General features: G+C 54.1%; 10 protein-coding genes across 10 annotated transcripts; 5 read left to right on the forward strand and 5 right to left on the reverse strand.

Annotated features, from left to right (window-relative positions):
• Positions 1–434: 434 nt before the first annotated feature.
• BAUCODRAFT_123461 (uncharacterized protein) lies at positions 435–908 on the reverse strand (the record flags this gene model as incomplete). The annotated part of the gene is made up of 2 exons (XM_007679475.1): positions 435–806; positions 870–908. The coding sequence occupies 2 exons, from the start codon at positions 906–908 to the stop codon at positions 435–437; spliced, it is 411 nt and encodes a 136-aa protein (XP_007677665.1).
• A 659-nt stretch (positions 909–1,567) lies between these two features.
• BAUCODRAFT_34973 (uncharacterized protein) lies at positions 1,568–3,134 on the reverse strand. The gene is made up of 4 exons (XM_007679188.1): positions 2,929–3,134; positions 2,789–2,829; positions 2,498–2,692; positions 1,568–2,440 (listed from the first exon to the last, which is right to left on the reverse strand). The coding sequence occupies exons 3-4, from the start codon at positions 2,641–2,643 to the stop codon at positions 1,906–1,908; spliced, it is 681 nt and encodes a 226-aa protein (XP_007677378.1). The 5' UTR covers positions 2,644–2,692; positions 2,789–2,829; positions 2,929–3,134; the 3' UTR covers positions 1,568–1,905.
• Positions 3,135–3,190: 56 nt separating this feature from the next.
• BAUCODRAFT_34976 (uncharacterized protein) lies at positions 3,191–4,523 on the forward strand. Its single transcript, XM_007679189.1, has one exon. It carries the CDS (start codon positions 3,493–3,495, stop codon positions 4,144–4,146), a length of 654 nt encoding a protein of 217 aa, XP_007677379.1. The 5' UTR covers positions 3,191–3,492; the 3' UTR covers positions 4,147–4,523.
• Positions 4,524–4,886: 363 nt separating this feature from the next.
• BAUCODRAFT_72563 (uncharacterized protein) lies at positions 4,887–6,606 on the forward strand (the record flags this gene model as incomplete). Its single annotated transcript, XM_007679387.1, has 3 exons — positions 4,887–5,038; positions 5,100–5,917; positions 5,987–6,606. 3 exons carry the CDS (start codon positions 4,887–4,889, stop codon positions 6,604–6,606), a joined length of 1,590 nt encoding a protein of 529 aa, XP_007677577.1.
• A 643-nt stretch (positions 6,607–7,249) lies between these two features.
• BAUCODRAFT_149017 (uncharacterized protein) lies at positions 7,250–10,534 on the forward strand (the record flags this gene model as incomplete). Its single annotated transcript, XM_007679476.1, has 2 exons — positions 7,250–7,346; positions 7,398–10,534. 2 exons carry the CDS (start codon positions 7,250–7,252, stop codon positions 10,532–10,534), a joined length of 3,234 nt encoding a protein of 1,077 aa, XP_007677666.1.
• Positions 10,535–10,700: 166 nt separating this feature from the next.
• Positions 10,701–11,943, reverse strand: BAUCODRAFT_140204 (uncharacterized protein; the record flags this gene model as incomplete). The annotated part of the gene is made up of 5 exons (XM_007679477.1): positions 11,774–11,943; positions 11,688–11,712; positions 11,402–11,613; positions 10,967–11,329; positions 10,701–10,915 (listed from the first exon to the last, which is right to left on the reverse strand). The coding sequence occupies exons 1-5, from the start codon at positions 11,862–11,864 to the stop codon at positions 10,701–10,703; spliced, it is 906 nt and encodes a 301-aa protein (XP_007677667.1). The 5' UTR covers positions 11,865–11,943.
• Positions 11,944–12,136: 193 nt separating this feature from the next.
• Positions 12,137–13,889, reverse strand: BAUCODRAFT_110130 (uncharacterized protein; the record flags this gene model as incomplete). Its single annotated transcript, XM_007679478.1, has 2 exons — positions 12,137–13,403; positions 13,479–13,889. The coding sequence occupies 2 exons, from the start codon at positions 13,887–13,889 to the stop codon at positions 12,318–12,320; spliced, it is 1,497 nt and encodes a 498-aa protein (XP_007677668.1). The 3' UTR covers positions 12,137–12,317.
• Positions 13,890–14,056: 167 nt separating this feature from the next.
• On the forward strand, positions 14,057–15,301 carry BAUCODRAFT_34980 (uncharacterized protein). Its single transcript, XM_007679190.1, has 2 exons — positions 14,057–14,475; positions 14,541–15,301. Exons 1-2 carry the CDS (start codon positions 14,377–14,379, stop codon positions 15,279–15,281), a joined length of 840 nt encoding a protein of 279 aa, XP_007677380.1. The 5' UTR covers positions 14,057–14,376; the 3' UTR covers positions 15,282–15,301.
• A 195-nt stretch (positions 15,302–15,496) lies between these two features.
• On the reverse strand, positions 15,497–16,338 carry BAUCODRAFT_521099 (uncharacterized protein). The gene is made up of 2 exons (XM_007679479.1): positions 16,323–16,338; positions 15,497–16,242 (listed from the first exon to the last, which is right to left on the reverse strand). Exon 2 carries the CDS (start codon positions 16,054–16,056, stop codon positions 15,712–15,714), a length of 345 nt encoding a protein of 114 aa, XP_007677669.1. The 5' UTR covers positions 16,057–16,242; positions 16,323–16,338; the 3' UTR covers positions 15,497–15,711.
• Positions 16,339–16,839: 501 nt separating this feature from the next.
• Positions 16,840–18,184, forward strand: BAUCODRAFT_521116 (uncharacterized protein). Its single transcript, XM_007679480.1, has one exon. The coding sequence runs from the start codon at positions 16,921–16,923 to the stop codon at positions 18,019–18,021; it is 1,101 nt and encodes a 366-aa protein (XP_007677670.1). The 5' UTR covers positions 16,840–16,920; the 3' UTR covers positions 18,022–18,184.
• The last annotated feature ends 487 nt before the right edge of the window (positions 18,185–18,671 follow it).

An 18,671-nucleotide genomic window follows, 5' to 3' on the forward strand; every position in this document is an offset into this window, starting at 1 on the left:
TGGGTGGAGATAGGTTAAATCCCGTGTGCGGACAAATCGAAGAAGCGCCAAAGTGAAGAACATGCAGGCTCACCTCAGACATTGGGACTGCTTCGGCGGCGCCAAGCCTTCGATGTTCGTATGACAGCATTCGGCTTGCCGACTCAGCCACGACAAACTTGCATTAGACACGCAATCTCTTGCGATGCACTCCGTAGGCTCCCGAATTACACGATTCGAATGGTGGCAAGGGCACATCTCACGACGTAAAAGTACGCGCGCATCTGCTGCCAAAACCGTCGGGTTAGGGCGATATACCTCACGAGACAAGACTTGAAGTGCAGGATTTCAGACGACACTACCGTATGGGTACCTTTACAAAGGCTATCTCCCCCCCATGCTATATCATGTCATTCGCATAGCCTTGGAGATCAATTGCACGAAATTGCTGGCGTTCAAGCCTTCTCCCTGACATCATCGCCAACCGCCTGCACCCACCGGCATGCCTGACTACGAAACATCTCCAGCTTCGGTGGCGGCAGATTGACTTGATCGGCGAAAAGCCCGTATTGCAGGCACCATATATCGGGAGCATGCCCCTCGATTATGCGCACTGGACTGCCGCAGCTCGAGCACATGCTCCGGTGCATGGCTTCGCCAGAACCCGTGTCCTTGTCTGCGTAGTCCACGTGCGTCGAACCCGTGATGGTAACGTGCTCTTTCGGCACGAGGAAGGCGTAGGATGCAATACCGCCTGAACGTCGCTTGCAGTTGGCACAATGGCACATTAGAGTGTCGAAGTCCTTTATCGGCTTGTTGACTGCAACCTTGATGGTGGAGTTAGCATGTTTGCTTCCGCACTATGTGCGCAGAAAGGTCAGGTAACCCACCTCGACTTTGCCGCAGAGGCAGCGTCCGCTGATTGACATGTTGTCTCTTGTGTCTTGAGAAGTGCACTGTGCTGCCAAGGCTACCGTATGATATCTTGGCTGGAGGTGTTACCAGAGGGTGTTTGCTTCCAGACGTGGCTAAAGTGCGCCTGTGCTTGATCGTGCTGTCGTTGGCGTTCTGCCTCCCGAAGGCAGAGCTCTAATTGGCGCTGTTGGTGGTCTAGTTGGCGCTGTACGGTCCGATCCTTTATCACAAGGCCAGTGAGTGCTGTAGCACAAACAATGCCTACTGTAAGAACCGATGATTTAGTGATGGACTGTTGGATGATTGGTTTAATGTATGAATAGAAGTTCATGGTGGTGATGCATGTAGTGAGTCCGCCGGTGATCGTAAAAGATACATGCAGTGATGTTGACGAGAGGGTGTTTACTTACATATAGCGTTCATGGCAAGGTGATTCCTTCTACGCTTGCCGTATACAATCCTGTACGTTGGAAATGTTAGTGAGGAGCGAGTGAATTCGAAGTGCAAGAGTGAGCAGGACAACATGCAAGCTCGTTGGAGTTTTACCGGTTTGCGGGCAAATGTGCTGAGATCTTGGTGTGGAGTTTCATGCCTCGCTCCAGTCAAGGAGTTCAAGATGTGCTGACTGTACGTTAGAATGTTCCGGCCCCGCCGCCAGTGTAGAGGATTCTACCTTGAATGCATGAAGATCCGGATGTTGCTGCCAAGGTCGTGGTAACGATGTACATGATTCGGCATATGCGCGGTCGATCATAACAGCAGGGTCTGTTCCAGTAATTGCAGGCTCACAGCATACAAAGTGAACCTCAATTATGTTTCGATTGACGGTCTTACAGTAAGGAGGCACAGCGTTCGAAGATCATGCGGCCGTAGATGGCTTCTTGCTGAACGACTTTTGCTCCACCGTAGCTCCATGCCTGCTATTACCCATCGCATCAACCCAAGTCGCTAGAAAACAACAGCCTCATCGCTATGCAAAGGAGTAAGCAAGCATGCAAAAAGCCAGAAGGCTTACAAAAATACGGCAAAGCCACCAGCAATCACACCAGCAACGCCGAGCAGACCGAATGTCCGGCCCACGTTCAGCGCCGTAGCGTGAATACTCTCCGCACCAGCCCGCTGCGAGGCGGAAGCAGCAGCGGCGGCGGAGCCACCACTGCTGGCAGTGCTACTCGCGCCCACCAAACCAGTGTACACAGTCCCGCTCTGCCCTCCAGTTGTCGTCGCTGACGATCCACCCAAGCTCCTTGCCGCCGACCCACTCATCGTAGTGCTGGTGCTGATGGTGCTGGTATTGACTCTTGTAGGGTTCTGGGCACCACACGGGTGCTGTGACCGGCAGTCCGAAGCGCACTGGTTGTTGGAGCCGCAGTTGCTCGAACATTGGTTGCCCCACTCCGTGCAGACGAAGTAGGGCATTGTCTGCGTGTACTCGCTCACGTTCGGGCTAAGACCGTTGGCACACACGCAGGCGTAGGTGAGAGACATCCAATCGCAGGTGTTGGCGAGGGTGGCGGCGCTGTTGGCCGAGGTTTGGGAGCAGATGCTGGGATCGCTTCGTTAGTGTGCGGGTTTACGGTCAGGTTGTGGGTGCTATGCTTACATCGGGCATTGAGATAGCTGAGATGTGCACCAAGCTTGACGGGTGGTGTTTGCTACCGAGTTGGGGTTGATGGTGTACACTTGCTGGGCGGTTACGGAGGCGACCAGTGCCGCCGCAGCGAGAGAGATGGCGGTGATGGTCTGCATTGTGGCCGTACTTTTCGTAATGTTTTTCGTAAGCTTCGTGAAAAGCGGACTGGATGACTGTTAGAATACCACAACGTCGACCAAGCAAACAAACAAGCCCTCGCCGTTGTGAGCCGGTTCGAAGGTTGATCGTGGCTGCACCTACCTCGTCTCTATTAATATATACCCGGAGGCCGAAGGAAGCGACTGGTGAAAGAGTTCGTAAGCTGAATGGAAAACTGAAATGGCGAAACGGAGCACTTGAAGGTGTATGAAGAGGAAATGAAGGCGAGTGAGGCTATATACTTTTCCTTGCGTTGCGTGTTTGTCTGCCACCGACGCTCTAGGCTGGTTGACCGTTGAGAAACCGTCCATCCCGTAAGCCGAAGAGGCGAATAAATTTGGGAGCTATGGCCTTTAGCTATGTCCAAAGTAGCACTCCCAGCAGCTTAGTCGCCATTTGGAGCGGGTTACAGGTCACATTCGCGCAGGTAGATGGAGCCGAAGGTGCATGTGAAGAGGGAATAGTAGCGCACATGCTTCGTTGATAGACCACTCGAAAGCTTCTTTCGGTCATGCAGGGATTCATTATGCACGCCACAATTGCAATCTGGGGTGGCCAGGCGCGGCATCTAACGACATACAGACAGGCTCCCGCCTGAACGAACGCAGAGATGGCGGAACGCCGATCCACCTTGGGTCCAGCTTGCAGCACGATGTGAACCAATGCAGTGGACGCGCGTTTCCCATCTTCTACTTCGATATCTAGCTGCATCTCATTGTTAGGTTAGGGAGCCCCAGGAATCTGACAGGATAAGCTGTTGGAAGCTTGTGAGTCAGTGATTAGCCGGGAACTCTCGCGGTTGATGGATGGAAGACGAGCCATCGCCACCCAACCATGCCGTCTCCCACGGGAGCCCGCAGGATGAAAGGACAGCAACCGCCGCTCTTCACGTGCCGGATGACACACTAAATGCAGATGGATGCAATACTGCTGGACGCTGTACTGCGAATGCGGTAGAAGGTCGACAAGACTTCCATGTCACGGATGCTCCGCCCTTCTGGACTCGCCATGGCCGCAGCGTCTCATCTGTCAGCTACCACTCAATCAACGGGCAACGTCCTGCGCCCATCACGCTCGAGGATCGCTCCTTCGAGGAGAACGAAGTGACCCAAGGTTGCTGGGCCAAGTCTGTCAGCATTGATGACTTCACCATCGTTTCGGGCGCCACTGGGATCGGTGCCTACGTGGTCTGGCATTGCACCGTCGCGACACTGAAGGGGGGTGATCTGGAAATGCGCAAGCGCTACTCGGAGTTTGACAGACTTAGGACAGACTTGGTGCGAGCATTCCCGCATGCAGAGGCTATGATCCCACAGTTGCCACGAAAGAGCACAGTCAGCAGGTTCAGGCCGAGGTTTCTTGAATCCAGGAAAGCTGGCCTGGCGCATTTCATGAACTGTGTTCTGCTTAATCCCGAATTCGCGGCGAGTCCGATACTCAAGGACTTCATTTTTTCGTGAGATGTCATTCAAGTGGCGATGTTGGGGTACCCTGCTGGCTGCCCTTTGCTGGCCATGCTGCGGCTTGATCGGACGACAGCTGGCGGACGACCTCCAGTCTTTTAGATACTACCGCTGTGTACTATGATCCGTGTGAAGCGTTTCCGGCATTGGTCAGAGGCCGATGACGCCAGTACTTCTATCTGGTAGCGAATGGCGGAGATGCGCAGGGAGTGCTCACGGTCATGGCGGTGCCATGGGAGGTGCGCATTCACACAAGCCCAGCTAAGATGGTTGAGGTATTAACTTGCTGACTGGCAGTGCCACGTTGTGCAGGGGCGATGCATTGGGGCAGACGGACGAAGTATGAGTGGCGAGAATGAGGATCACAGAATGTTGCTGGGAAGATTGGAGCTGGTGATACAGGTGACGCGTGATGTGTGGAATGGTCTACGTTCACGAAGAGACTGTTGCTTATACTGTATACCTACTTTGAAGTATGTGACCATACATACCTGTCGTGCCTGCCGTTCGGCGGCATAAAAGCTCTTGGCGCGCATGACGCCGATCGTGACTCCACCCAAACTTTTCGCGCATTGAGTCAGTTCGCATGTGCACAACATCGAACTCGCATGAAGCCCCTCTTACGCCCCTTTCGCTCTTCTCTTCGACCTCGAGCATTACGATCTGCGCCAACACTATATCGTTGCTCGCTAATACAGCCATCTGCGGGAGAGCACACGGTCGCGGCCTGGGAAGCGATGGGGAGGGACAAGGGAGACAAGAAGAGCTATGAGCTCAAGACACCCAAAGGTACCAAGGACTGGGATGGCAAAGACATGGTCATTCGCGACCAAATCTTCAGCAAAATCACCGAAGTCTTCAAGCGTCACGGCGCGGTCACGATAGATACGTCGGTCAACCTACCCACCCTTCCACGTGCTCCGGGCCTGTGCTGACATTCATGCATACAGACCGGTGTTTGAGCTCAAGGAGATCCTCGCCGGCAAGTATGGCGAAGACAGCAAACTCATCTACGACCTCGCCGACCAAGGCGGAGAGCTCTGTTCACTCCGCTACGACCTTACCGTACCGTTTGCCCGGTGGCTAGCCATGAACAGCAGCATACAGAGCATCAAGCGTTACCACATCGCCAAAGTCTACCGTCGAGATCAACCAGCTATGACCAAGGGCCGCATGCGCGAATTCTACCAATGCGACTTTGACATTGCAGGCGTGTACGACCCCATGCTGCCCGATGCAGAGATCATCCGAATCACGTGCGAGATCTTTGAGGCGTTGGAGTGGTCAGGGCGGTATACCATCAAAATCAATCACCGCAAGATTCTGGACGGGCTGTTTGAGGTCTGCGGTGTACCAACCGAGAAGCTAAGACCGATCAGCAGTGCGGTAGACAAACTAGATAAGAGTCCATGGTCGGAAGTGAGGAGAGAGATGACCGAGGAGAAGGGTCTAGATCCGGAGGTGGCAGACAGGATAGGTGAGTACGTGGTGTTGAGTGGCGGTAAAGATCTGCTCGAGCGGTCACAGAAGGACGAGAAGCTCTCGGCTAGAGGTCTGCTTGAGCGATTACAAAAGGATGAGAAGCTCTCGGCGAACGCCTCGGCAAAGGCGGGACTAGACGACATGGATTTGCTCTTTACGTACCTGGAAACCTTCGAGGTGCTGGACAGGATCTCCTTCGACCTCTCTCTTGCACGTGGTCTGGATTACTATACCGGCGTCATCTACGAAGTCATCACCGAAGGTAGCAGACCACAGACGTCCGAAGGTCAGGCTCTTCAGACTGCCGGCAAGAAAGAAAGCAAGCGCGACAAGCACTCCGCCAACGTTGATGGAGAGGAGGACCGCTCGAACGACCCAAGCGTTGGTGTTGGCTCGGTGGCTGCTGGCGGCCGATACGATGGCCTTGTCTCCATGTTCTCTGGCAAGAAGGACAATCTACCTTGTGTTGGCATCTCCTTCGGTGTGGACCGCATCTTCAGCATCACCAAGCAACGCCGCGCAGCCGACACTTCAGCGGCGCCTATCCGGCTAAATGAAGTAGATGTGTTCGTGATGGCGTTTGGCTCAGGTCTGCTCACTCAACGCATGCAAGTCGCCAAGCGATTGTGGGATGCCGGCATCAAGGCCGAGTTCAGCTGGAAAGCGAAGCCGAAGCTACCGCAGCAGTTCAAGGCTGCGGAGGTGAACGGTGTACCATGGAGTGTCATTCTGGGCGAGGATGAGTTGGCAAAGGGCCAGTGCAAGATTAAGCAGAATGGCTTGTCCGAAGACCATCCGGAGAAGAATGGCGTGCTTGTCGAAATGAAGGACCTGGAAGCTGAGCTGTTCAAGAGGCTTGGAAGGAAGGAGTTGGGCTCATTGCCGGAATCAGGCGTCCTGTTGGACGGCGCGAAGAATGGCATGAATGGGCTATCGCTTGAGGAGGCCGCGCGAGAGGCACCCAAGACAGGCTGATTGTCAGCCTGAATGCCCGTTCATCAGTATGCCGCTGATTTCCGTGACCTTTGCAACGTTCATGCTCGTCAAACCGCAGCATGATTCGATGAGAGCATCACACCCAGAGCAATGCTGTCTTTGGAGCGAAGAAGTCAAACAAGGAGTACATCCAACGCTCTGCAGCACAAGAAGAATTCACGCGAGGAGCACCGCCTGCTTTCTGGTGCCAGTAGCAGCGTCGACCTCCCCGCAATGCGCCAAAGCTGAACCCAAAAATAGCCACCGCCATTGGGCAACTCCACGCTTCGACACTCGAAGGTCTCCAAGACATGTTCATAACGCATCGCAACGCCATTGCAGACTCACTGAGAGCATACGCGTCTGAAGATGAAGTTGCTGTGCTAAAGTGCTTCTCTTGGTAAGTTTCCGTTAGTAACACAGTATTAGATCGACATACTGCAATGCACATAGCGGGAAGGCTGTGAGAACCCGCGGCTGCTTAGAGGAACGCCTTGTATTGCACCTATACGGTAAATGCTGTGGTCTGTATCCGTATATTCTCTGCCTTCTCCCTCACGAACTAGACTCTGCTCTGCTCTGGCAGCCATTTTCGTTGTCTGAAACTACACAGTCGTTACCTTCGCTGCTCAAAGCTGCCACCATGACATCCCACCAGCCGTATCAGCGGCTCAGCATATTTCACGAAGCTACAATGCGCACTAATACGTTTTACGAACCTGCAATGAATAAGAAGTCCCGTAAGTAGTCTCGCTGAGGCATCGTGAGGGCAAGCTGCTAATGGCTAGAAGCAAACAAATCACATGAAGCGACCTTCAATTACAAGCCAAACATCCTGCGCACTCTGTCACTACTGTCTATGCTCATCCTTACGCTGGCACTCATTGGCCTCCTCGAGTACGCTGTCATCGAACTCCCTCACGGCGTTAGTGGCGCAGAAGCATTACCAACGACATCCGCATCCCTATCACCATCCCAATCCATCGCGAGAAGACAACTGCACCCTATCTATGTGCGCAACGCAACAGCAGCCGCTGCAGTTGGCAACAATGATGAGGCCACTACTAGTGTCTCGACCTCAGGTCCGGGGAGCAGCTCTGCGACCCAAAGCTTTGCCGCGATTTCCGCAAACGCCCTTGCTGCCGTGCCGAGCGACTATGTCTCCACGGTGGTGACGCAGACGGTGGCCTTGACGATGGCAAACAACAACTATGTTTCAATGGACGCTACGCAGACGATTTCCTTGACGTCTAGCGCGCAGCAAGAGCAGTCTCAGAGTGCGGTGAGTCAGCTAGTTGAGCAGAGCAATTACGTTTCGACAGACGCTACGCAGACAATAGCCTTGACGTCTAGCAGGCCAAGAGGCAACGTACAGAGTGTGTCGCCAACGTCGACGATTGAAGAAAGCAACTACGTCTCAACAGCCGCCACGCAGACTGTGTCATTGACATCGTACACCTCTCCAGACGCCCACGTCAACACAGCAACAACCCAGACAAATGCCGCCATGCAGACAACTGGCTACGTTGACACGGATACGACGCAGACTTACACTCTCTCGAGTCAACCGACGGCTGTGGCGACGATGGTTGGGCAAATCAGCGGTTATGTGAACACGGACACGACGCAAACCGTCACCCCATCAAGCAAACCCACCTCGACACCTACGCAGCCAAGCCCACAAGTGACTACAATCTCTAGCGCCAGCGTGATCGATGTGCCCGTGTCAAGTACCGTGCTTGTCACATCGTCGACCATCTTGGTTCTTCAGACAACGACCAGTAACGGTCAAACTATGGTCGCTTCAGAAACCTCGGTAATCCCAATTAGCCAAACCACTGTTCAGTATTCGCAAAGCACCTCCGACATTCGGATACTCTCTACATTCTCCGCAACCTCGGATAAACAGGATGCTCCCAGCATCATCACCACCGTAACAGGCGGCTCGACGTTGGTTCTCACCTCCAGCGGCTCAGTGGTCACATCGGTCGAGGGAGGCTCGACGATGACATCCACCGCCAGCGACTCCGTGATCACGTCGGTCTCAGGAGGCTCGTCGACGACCTTCACCGCTAGCGATTCTGTGATCACGTCGGTCTCAGGAGGTTCGACGGCGATCTTCACCTCCAGCGGTACTGTAATCACCTCGGTCTCGGGAGGCTCGACGACGATCTCCACCTCTAGCGGCTCAGTGATCACGTCGGTCTCCGGAGGTTGGACGTTTGTCTCCACCTCCAGCGGCTCAGTGATAACATCGGTCTCCGGAGGCTCGACGGTGGTGTCCACCTCCAACGGCTCGGTGATTACATCGGTCTCGGGAGGCTCAACGGTGACCTCGACGGTCCAGGTCTCAACCGCGAGCATGATAGCTTTGACCACTCCGCCTCCTACCTCGACAGCACTACCAACCACTGATGATTCTAGCTTATCAGACAACGACTACGGTAGGTATGCTACGATCATCCACCATTTCACTTCCGCACAAGTCTTCCTATACACATATATGGCACTTCTTGTTGCTGTCGTTTACCGCATGATCTGGACCGTGATCTACAACAACCTCAATCTGATCGAACCATTCCGGATGCTGAGTGAGGCGAACGGCGCCCCAGCAGAACGAGCCTTCTTCTCCTTCTACCAGTCGCAGTCGAATCTCCTCGGGTCGCTTTCTGCACTAGCGAAAGGGAGACTGCTTCTTGCGCTTACTGCACTGACCTATCTCATCGCCTGCTTCCTTCCGGCCCTTGCCTCAGAAGCGATATTCGTCGATACGAACTGGGGATGTCCGCACCCAATGGACGGCAGGAACCCATGTACGCCAAGGATGACTGCCAACGTTCTGATTCTTCGTCTCCTGCAAGGTCTACTGGGCTTCGCAGCACTCGTGCTTCTGGTCCTGCTCTCGACACTGCTGCTCACCAAGACCGGCTTACCCGCAAACCCCAGCTCCATGGCTACCATTGGGTCGCTCATGCGCCACCCAGGTTTGCTCGAAGATCTGAGCGACGCACCCACAGACGCCTACGTCAGCGAGATGAAGGAGGCATTACGTGGCAAACGGTACCGTCTGGGGTACTATAAGACCGCAAGCGGCGAACCAGGCTACGGTATCCATGCCACAGAAGCCGGTCTCGTTGACAACAAGGCTGCAGGGCATCGCTATGAGCCCGTAGCTGGCTCACACTCGATACGGCAGACCCACCACTCCGCTCACCGCATGCGATTCATGGACTTCATCCTCGCACTTGTGGTAATCGGCACATTCGGTGTCGTCCTGGCCTACTACCTCGACTCCAGTAACGATGGCTTCAACCGCTACTTCAGCAGCAACACATTTGGCCCGCGCTTCATCCTCACCGGCGCCGGCACAATCATAGCGAGTCTCTTCAAGTCCGTGGAGCAGAGCGCAGTCATCATGGCGCCTTACAAGCGGTTGGCGAAAAGGGCATGCCCACCACGAAGCACCATTCTCTTTACACCGCACAATACGCCGTTCGTGTCGACGTTTACTACACTCTGGCACGGATACGTCTTCTCGTCTCTGGTCACAGCCGTTACCCTAACGGCGGAGGCGCTCAATATTGTAATCAGCGGCGTGCCGTACGCTACCGGTGAGACTTGGATGCAATTCCTGATCTCCGCCTATATGTCGCTCGTCATCCTTGGTATTATGATTGTGGTCGTGGTCATGGTGATAGCCTCGCGGCTCCAGGAACCCGCAATGCCGCGGAAGCCGGATACGTTGGGCTCTGTGATGAGCTACCTTTGTGGCAGCAAATGCCTAGACGACTTTGAGGGGGCAGAGTGGCATGACGAGAGGACAAGAGACTGGAGGATACGCCTTCTGGGGAAGAGCTATGCATTCAGAGAAACGACGAGGCCAAGAGACGGGAAGCTGGCCTGGACTGTAGATAATGTGCAAGACTGACGCAAGCGGTGTCGCATCTATAGTACAGTAATGTATAGCGTTAGTGTCATACCACGTTCAATGAAGCTCAGCCGCAGTCGTTTGCATTAGGTACGCTTTTGCACAGCCTCACACTTGGGTGTTACCACGCTAGTTCCGAAGGTGCATGGTTTCACTGTTTCTCCGCTTAGAGTCCGGAGGTCAGCGTGTAGCCACCGTCCACCGCCAGTGTCTGACCGTTGAGGTAAGTGTTGGTGGCGAAGAAAAGGAGCGTGGATGCCATGTCGCGGTCATTGCCAGGACGCTGAGCTGGGACTTTGCTCTCGAACTGGTCCTTCGGCAGCTCACTCTTTTGGTTGGCAGCGCTTTCACCTGATCCCGTCATCTCACTCGGGAAGACACCTGCAGGAACGTCAGCCGTTTATCATGTGCTGGCAGCCGTTGAACCCATACCTGGAGCGATGCTATTAACGCGAATCTTGATTTGGTTGTTGGCAAGCTCGTTCGCAAGCATACGTGTAAGGTGGATAGTGGCCGCCTTGCTTGCGTTGTACTGTGGGTGATGCTGCATAGTTTTGACCATGCCGCTAATTGAACAGGTGTTGATGATGGTTGCACTCCACGCGTGCTGGTTCTGGCTTGCCTTCTCAAGCAGTGGCAGGAAAGCAGTGCTCATGAAGTAGCATTGAGAGACGTTGGTGCGGTAGATGTCGTCCCAATCCTCGAAAGAGTTCTTCTCATCGTCAAACATGTTCTTCTTCATCTCCGCGGCGTCGTTGGCCTCAGTCGTGATGGTCTTGTCGCTCATGATGCCAGCTGGAAACAGAAAGGTAGGTTGTCAGCAATCCCATGAAACCGCGAAGCAGCGAGTGCTCATCGATCGCGTACCATTGTTCACAAGGATATCGAGATGCTTCTCCTTGCTCGAAACCTCTTCGAACAGCTTGGCAATACTTTGCTTGCTGGTGACATCGGCTTGGATTGGGATGATTTGGCCTGGGATGTCTTGGCTGTAGGTCTTGGCCACGGTGTCGAGCTTCTCGCCGGTGCGGCCAACAATGTAGACCTTGGCTCCGTTGACAGCCAAAGCCTGAGTGAACCTAGACGGTGCGTAACCGCGTCAGTGACACGAACCAGAGTCAACGCGCTTCGTTCTCCGGGGCGCATCTCTCACATCAAGCCAATGCCGGAACCGCCACCTAAGCATCGTCAGTAAATCACAGAAGTCTACTCAATTAGTAAGGTGAGGGCTCGCTGTACCTGTAACCAAGGCGACCTTGTCCTTGACATTGAACAGCTCAGTGAGCTGGAAGTCCTGGTTGTTGTGCGCACGAGGATTGTCGGAAGCCATACTGGTTTCTCCTGAGGTTCCCTGGATCTGGTTGGTAGAGGTGGCGAATTGTCGGGTCACCTGCTGTAGTCTGTTTGTGAGGTTGTTGGCTATGTTAGAGGTGCTTTGCATGGAGTGGAAAGAAGGAGGATTTGGAGGTGTTTGAAGGAGACGTCGAGATGATATCACTATTACTGCGTGCCGCTGGAAGGCCGAGGAGCTGCTGCGAGTGAGGGTGGAGAGGCACCGTAGTGGAGGCATTGAGGAAAGCAGCATGTCACTTAGCTGCGGTGTTGTTGGTAGCGCACCCTCTATGTACACGAGCACCTTTGCGTGTGGTTGTCTCGTCGCTCTGGAACAGATCGTCACTCGAGCATCATGTCGCGCCAAGACGGCCAGTCCCGCAGTATGTGACACGAAAGTGACACGGCTGCATGACATCCATGTCAAGGAGAAGGCGAATGGATCTGGATGCTATTTCGCTCCAGCGGCAACCCCCATGAGCGCGCCTTTCACCCAGCTCATCCTCTCTACAGCCTCTAAACCCAGACTTCGACTCCACACGACCGGTCCAGCACTTGCACTGTACAGTTTCTGCAGCTTGTCAACTACGCCTAACATGGCGTTGTTCGCAGCCCACCGCTCACTGTTGTAGCCGTCCAAACACCAACTGCTTCCAATATCCATGCCGTGCTCCATGCCATAAGTGATCTGATTCGCAAGCGCTTCTGCGTCTGCAAGGCCCAGGTTCAGCCCTTGTCCAGCCAGTGGATGGATCGTATGTGCAGCATCGCCAATCAGCGCGACGCGGTGACCGGTGTACGTATCTGCATGTCGCATACGGAGCGGGAAAGATGCTATGCTACCCTCCTGTACGCCAGTGATCCAAGGGAAGGTTGATGGCAGGCCAGTCGATGAAGGCGATGTTGCTGGCTCGCGCCAGCGCAGCTCCTCGGATGGCGTGACAGCCATATCCGGAGAGAGCATGAAGTTGACATCCACAGGCATGAGCCGGAAGGCCGCACTCACCATCGCCACAAAGTCATTTGGCGGAAGCTGTTTGAGCTTAGCCGCGTGTTGAGGGCTTGTTGACCACACAAGACTGGCTTTGTTACCGGGTAAGGGCAAGAGAGCAATTGGTCCTGTCGGCAGGAAGCGCTGAAATGCCGTTCGCACTTCATCAGCAGCGAATGTCTGTTCGAGCTCTAGTGTCGCGACAACGCCGTGCTGGCCGTAATCCCATCCATGACTGGGGATGTCTACAAACTGACGGACGGGACTGTTGGCTCCGTCTGCGCCGACAAGGAGTCTGGCCGCTAGCTGGCCTTGAGATGTCATTACAATTGGCCACTGAGAGAGGTCGACGGTCTCTTCCGTTTCGGGCTGTGGACCTAGTTCGATGGACTCGACCTTTGTTTTGTCCAGTATATCGCACACGCTGCCGGCTCCGGCATCCCCAGTAGTCAACGCCTGGAGCCGCTGCAACAGTGCCGCTGTGAGGTTACCGTTCTCGCACATAGTGGCAACCACGCCATAGTCTGAACCCGCTTCATACCGTCTCTTGCTTGCTTGGAAGCGACTCCCAGGTATCAGCTCCGCAATACCATCCAGTAGACCTCTTGGCGCATTGCTAACCGGGTCAAAGTGTATCTTACTCCCACTCACACCATCCCACACATCCATTGCATGATACGGCTGCACTCGACCCGTATTTATATGGTCCCATGCTCCAATCTTCCGCAGAAAGCGTGATGAAGCTGGTGTGAGTGAGGAGCACCTGTTAGAGTAGGCATCTCCATCATTCCCCGTCCGAGATGTCGTGATATCCTGCGCATCGATCAAGGCAACCTTTAGTGCCCGTGTCGCACTATGTGCTTTTAACGCTGAAGCGAACGACAAGCCTGCCGGTCCGCCGCCGATGCAGACAACATCGTAGATGTCCGGCTTGCCTGGAGTAACGGATACCGCTGAAGACCAGAGTCGACGACGAACATCGGGCGGCAGCGCCAGGAGCTTTCGGAATGCCACTGATCGTGTCAATGCCATTGTCCTATTCGAGCCAGACGGTGCATGTTGTCGAGCACACTGCACTACAGCATTGCAAATGGTTGTCCGGATGGCATTAACTTCCGAGGTCCACACGGAACGGCCCATGCACGCCAAGGTATGAGACGAGTGAGTCGGCGAGTGACGTCGCATACAAGGCTCGGGATATTTGGAAGAGTAAGCACTTGCAGATATGGGCGTCTTCGCGGCTTATAGCGGATGCTAGACGAGGGTGTTGTCCGCCAGATGAGGTTGTTGGTGATTTGAGATCGTATCCTGCAGCTGTTTAGTCATCGCTTCGTGAGCCATCCGTGCCTGCTATATGTAAGTCGAGATCACTTCGGCGCGGCCGTAAGGCAAGGCTAGAAACAGATAAAGGCTGAAGGTGCCCCGAGCAGTCAGGCAGTATTGTACACCATTTCTTGTCTACATTCACACATACACAAAGTACAATACCTGCAGTGAAACATCAACCTTGGTGGACGCGATGGCTTCCGGCGCACACAAGCTCATCCCATCCGACCCGGAGAAGGTGATGGTCGTTCGCAATGTCACGCCCAACATCAAAATCTGTAGCACACCTTTCGTAAGTATATCGCAATACGACCGCAGCGACTAGCTTCTACTTGTTCCGTAACTCATATTCCATAGCTCCGCTTCGGCTACATCAAGGTCGGCGGTCGCGGTACCATTGTTGCCCTACAGTCGGGCAACCTTGCCGTCTTCTCACCTGTGGCAATGACAGCGACCGTGAAGAAGGAGCTCGCAACGTTTGGCAACGGCCAAGTCAAGTACATCACCGCCCTGGATCAAGAACACCACATCTTCCTGGAGGAATGGCATAAAGCCTTCCCCGACGCGAAGGTCGTTGGCCCAGACACGCTACCCGAGCATCGCGACAAGCAGGGTTACTTCCAGATCCCGAAAGATCGATGGGTCTTGATGCGCAGCGCAGATCGCGCGGGTGGCTTCAGCGTGAGCGAGGAGTTCGACCGCGAGTTCGATACGGAGTACAACTCCTCTCATCCCAACAAAGAGCTCATCTTTCGTCACAAGCCAACGCGGACGTTGATACAGGCCGATCTCTTCTTCAACCTACCGGCGTACGAGCAATTCAGCAAAACGCAGATGAATCCTACTTCTGGCATCCTCACGAGGCTGTTCTCAGCTATGAACAACACTCGTGGCGAAGCGATCTGGCAGCGTCGCTTCATTTGGTACGCGATCAGCGCGGCGGACCGGAATGGTTTTAACCAAAGTATTGGCCGGATCGCAAAGTGGGATTTTGACAGGGTGATCCCGTGTCACGGCGATGTGATTGAGCAGAACGGGAAAGGCACCTTCGAAAAGGTGTTCAAATGGCATCTGGATGCTCTTAAGAAGGGTAACTAGACTGGCGATGAGTATCTTGTGTCAGTGGCTGTAATTCATTATGACGGTATTTGCTAATGCTACCAGTGTGTACAGCTTGATAATGTCTTTTGCTCATGCTGCACGTGGCGAAGTCCGCTACTTCTACGGCCTTACCAGATCATTTTACGGTAGTTCGTAACCGCACATGCCTGCGGGATACCGCAACAAGGTTCGTATCCTGCTGTCCTTCTCTCGCGAGAGCCGAGCACAAAGACGCCTGCACTCCATCATCGCGAAGTTTGTGATCCACCATTGCGGGACCATACTGGACTTGCACACCATATGGCCAGTATCAACACAGCGCGAGAGCATCTTCGTGACGGAACAGCCCGAGAAAGTCCGTATCGAAGTTCGCAAGGAAAGCCCGGTCTACGTCGACCTGCTCGTGTGTAGGCCAATTACCCATCAGTTACTCGAGTCTTGCTAGAATAAGAGCGTATGGGTTCACGTCGGCCTGACGAACACTCGCATCACAAGTGTCGTTCAATTGCTTCATAATGCATGCAGTCTGCCGCCTGTCGGTACAGGGCTGCTCGCGGTGATACTGCTGATCCTTCTCGAGGTAGCCTTGCATGAGTGGACCCATTATGGACCCAACGAGCTGGGACTGCAAGCCGGAAGTCGAGAAGATTGTCCGCACTCCCTGCATGGACTTCACCCATGCTAGGTCGCATTCATTGTAGTGCGCTGCAGACGCCCCCAATGGCATGTCGATGAAACACAGCTTAGACAGCAGCCGGCTTGCTGCAACCATGGCCTTCGGATCACCATATTTGAGGTCATGCCTGAAGAGTTTACAGTACGCTTGCAAAGACCTCGTGTTGTGCAGTGTGGCTGCAGCGCCGTACCATTCGATTTCAGGCCGGATGAAGCTTAGGTGGCTCGCTAAGTTGGCCAGAATAGCGTGTAGTAGGTGCGGAGCGTGAAGTCATGGCGAAAACTGTGGGACTGAATCAGTTTCTGACAGAAAGGCGAGCCTAGCCACAGCTCGGTGGTATCAAGGAAATGGTCTCAACAAACTCCGGCAGGTGGCTTCTCTTGTAGAGCGTACTGCCAGAGGACGGGATGTCGTCATTGACGATGTCCAAGACCTGCGCGTATAGCAAAAGATGCTGGGTACAAGGAGATCCTCGAGGCGCGTTGACGCATAGTGTCTGAATGGGGAGGCTCTGGCGATCCTTTTGAATCTTCGTGACAGTGGCTGTAAATAATTCCTCTTGATCTGGCAAGTCGCACATCTATTTGCGGTCTTCGCAATGACTACAAGCAGGTTTCATCTCATCACACTTCACTTTCCGCTTCTTACACTGCACGCAGCCTCTCTTTGACTTCCTGTGAACCCGTCGGCGACGCGTTCCTCTCTCGTTACAGTGAGATTCGGTCGTTATGCTTCTCGGACTGCTCGAGCACCACAGCCAACTGCTGACCATTCATGGTGCGTAAGACCGCGTGGCTGCCGGTGTGCGGCGCCTAACATCGACAAGTAATTGTCGACGAGATGGTGAGGATATCGTTCAGCTGAACGCGACGGTGGGGCCGAAGAGCGGTCCAAGCGTTCCAACGGCAACTTCCCAAAATACATCGCATAGTTGTCCGCTTCGTCTCTACACCATCCAGCATGGCGTCTGACGAGGTTGTCAGAAAAGCCCTGGAGGTGATAGGCGAAGCAATATCGACCGAACCGGAAGACTTTCAGGATCACGAGACATGGAAATTCTTAGGTTTAAGCGGTCTGCTCGCTTCGGCAACGATATCGGATTTGAGAAGTCAGACTGGCCTTGATGTAAAACCCGAAGACTTTACGAAGTATCCTACCGTCGGTGCCTTCAAGGCCTACCTGAAAGGAGGAACGACGAATGGAAGTTCTACTCAAGTGAACGGAACGTCATCGCAAACCAAGACCAACCGAATACCGGAACCAGAGGATCCTTGGGAGGGCGTTCCGAAGCCGAAAGTTCCACTATCAGTCATACTTCAAGGCGACCCGACGACGTCGAAACATGTGGTCTTCTTGTTTCCAGATGGCAGTGGTGCGGGCACTGCGTACGGAACGCTACCAGTCCTCGGCAACAGCATCTGTCTAATCGGACTCAACTCGCCTTTCCTGCGACAAGCACAAGACTTCACCTGTTCGATAGAACGTATGGCGCGATTATGGTACGACGAATTACGCAGGCTGCAACCCAAAGGCAAGCCTTATGTAATCGGCGGATGGTCCGCCGGAGGCTACTACGCGTTTGAGGTTGCCAAGCTTTTGACCAATGCGGGAGAGAAGATCAAGCAGATGATCCTCATCGACTCGCCTTGCAGATTGTTCTTCGAGGCTTTACCGGAGGGTGTCGTGAAGGAGCTGACGAAGAAGGGCTTGATGGGCGCTGTTGGGCAGAAGAAGGCGCCGGAGTGGCTCATTGCCCATTTCACCTCTACCGTGCTATCTGTGGACAAGTACATGCCCACACCGTTACCCAAGGAGCATGTTCCACCCAAAGTCAACTTCATCTGGGTCAAAGAGGGCTTAGTGAAGAGTGTTAAGGACTCCGGACTCGAAGTCGACATGAATGTCAAGGTCACGAGGTTCCTTCTTGAGCCGCGAGGTGATTTGAAGACAGAAGGCTGGGAGCAACTCCTGCCCGGAGCGAAGTATGACTTCGACTATATGACGGGCAATCATTTCCAGATTACCCAACCATTTCACGTACGTACCCAACCGTTCTCATAGTCAATCAAGCTGACAGAAACACAGTCCGACAGTCTTGGGCGCGTGCTAAAGAAGATTGTCCCATCGGCATAACCGAACGCCAGGCCGGGGTGTTTGGAGGCGACAGTCGTGACTTCTCAAAGGCTTCCGCATCTGCCGAACGTTGTACGCATTTGTACAGCAAGCATGAACGAGGTCGGACGAACCGTGCATGATCCCGGCTTGCGATAGAACTCGCACGTTGATATAATGTCAGCAAGCTCTTGGAGCTCTTTCGGCGACTAGAGCTATGATGCCTCGTTCCTAAGGGCCCGCACTGTTGCATTAGCTGTCTAGATGCCGTCACGGCTACGGTTCGCGACTGAGAAGCACCATGTCACCAGAGGTTCTGTGCCCCATGACTGCCAGCTTCGCCACATCGTCTCGGCTGGCTGCACCACTCCACCAGCGCCATGTAGGTGTACGTCGTTGAAGGATTGCGTATGCACCAAAGGGTACTATGTCTCGATCCTCAAAAGCAACGCCACCGCGCCAGCGTCTGTCATCTAAATCATCCCCCATCGTTCGAATGTGTACTCGGGGTAGACATGGAGACAACGGAGTTGTCAGGATAACGCCGGCGCTAATTGCTTGAGCCAGACTATGCACTCTTGAGTCCTGTCGCGGCTGTA

Source organism: Baudoinia panamericana (assembly GCF_000338955.1).
Source record: "Baudoinia panamericana UAMH 10762 unplaced genomic scaffold BAUCOscaffold_8, whole genome shotgun sequence".
Lineage (NCBI taxonomy): Eukaryota > Fungi > Ascomycota > Dothideomycetes > Mycosphaerellales > Teratosphaeriaceae > Baudoinia > Baudoinia panamericana.

Coding starts and splice junctions, on each gene's coding strand:
- BAUCODRAFT_521099 (XM_007679479.1), bottom strand. CDS start 16,056: ATGGTTGCAGCAAGCCGGCTGCTGTCTAAGCTGTGTTTCATCGACATG.
- BAUCODRAFT_34980 (XM_007679190.1), top strand. CDS start 14,377: ATGGCTTCCGGCGCACACAAGCTCATCCCATCCGACCCGGAGAAGGTG. Junction 14,476..14,540: donor AAATCTGTAGCACACCTTTC/GTAAGTATATCG, acceptor CATATTCCATAG/CTCCGCTTCGGCTACATCAA.
- BAUCODRAFT_34976 (XM_007679189.1), top strand. CDS start 3,493: ATGGAAGACGAGCCATCGCCACCCAACCATGCCGTCTCCCACGGGAGC.
- BAUCODRAFT_521116 (XM_007679480.1), top strand. CDS start 16,921: ATGGCGTCTGACGAGGTTGTCAGAAAAGCCCTGGAGGTGATAGGCGAA.
- BAUCODRAFT_34973 (XM_007679188.1), bottom strand. CDS start 2,643: ATGCAGACCATCACCGCCATCTCTCTCGCTGCGGCGGCACTGGTCGCC. Junction 2,441..2,497: donor CAGCTATCTCAATGCCCGAT/GTAAGCATAGCA, acceptor AAGCGATCCCAG/CATCTGCTCCCAAACCTCGG.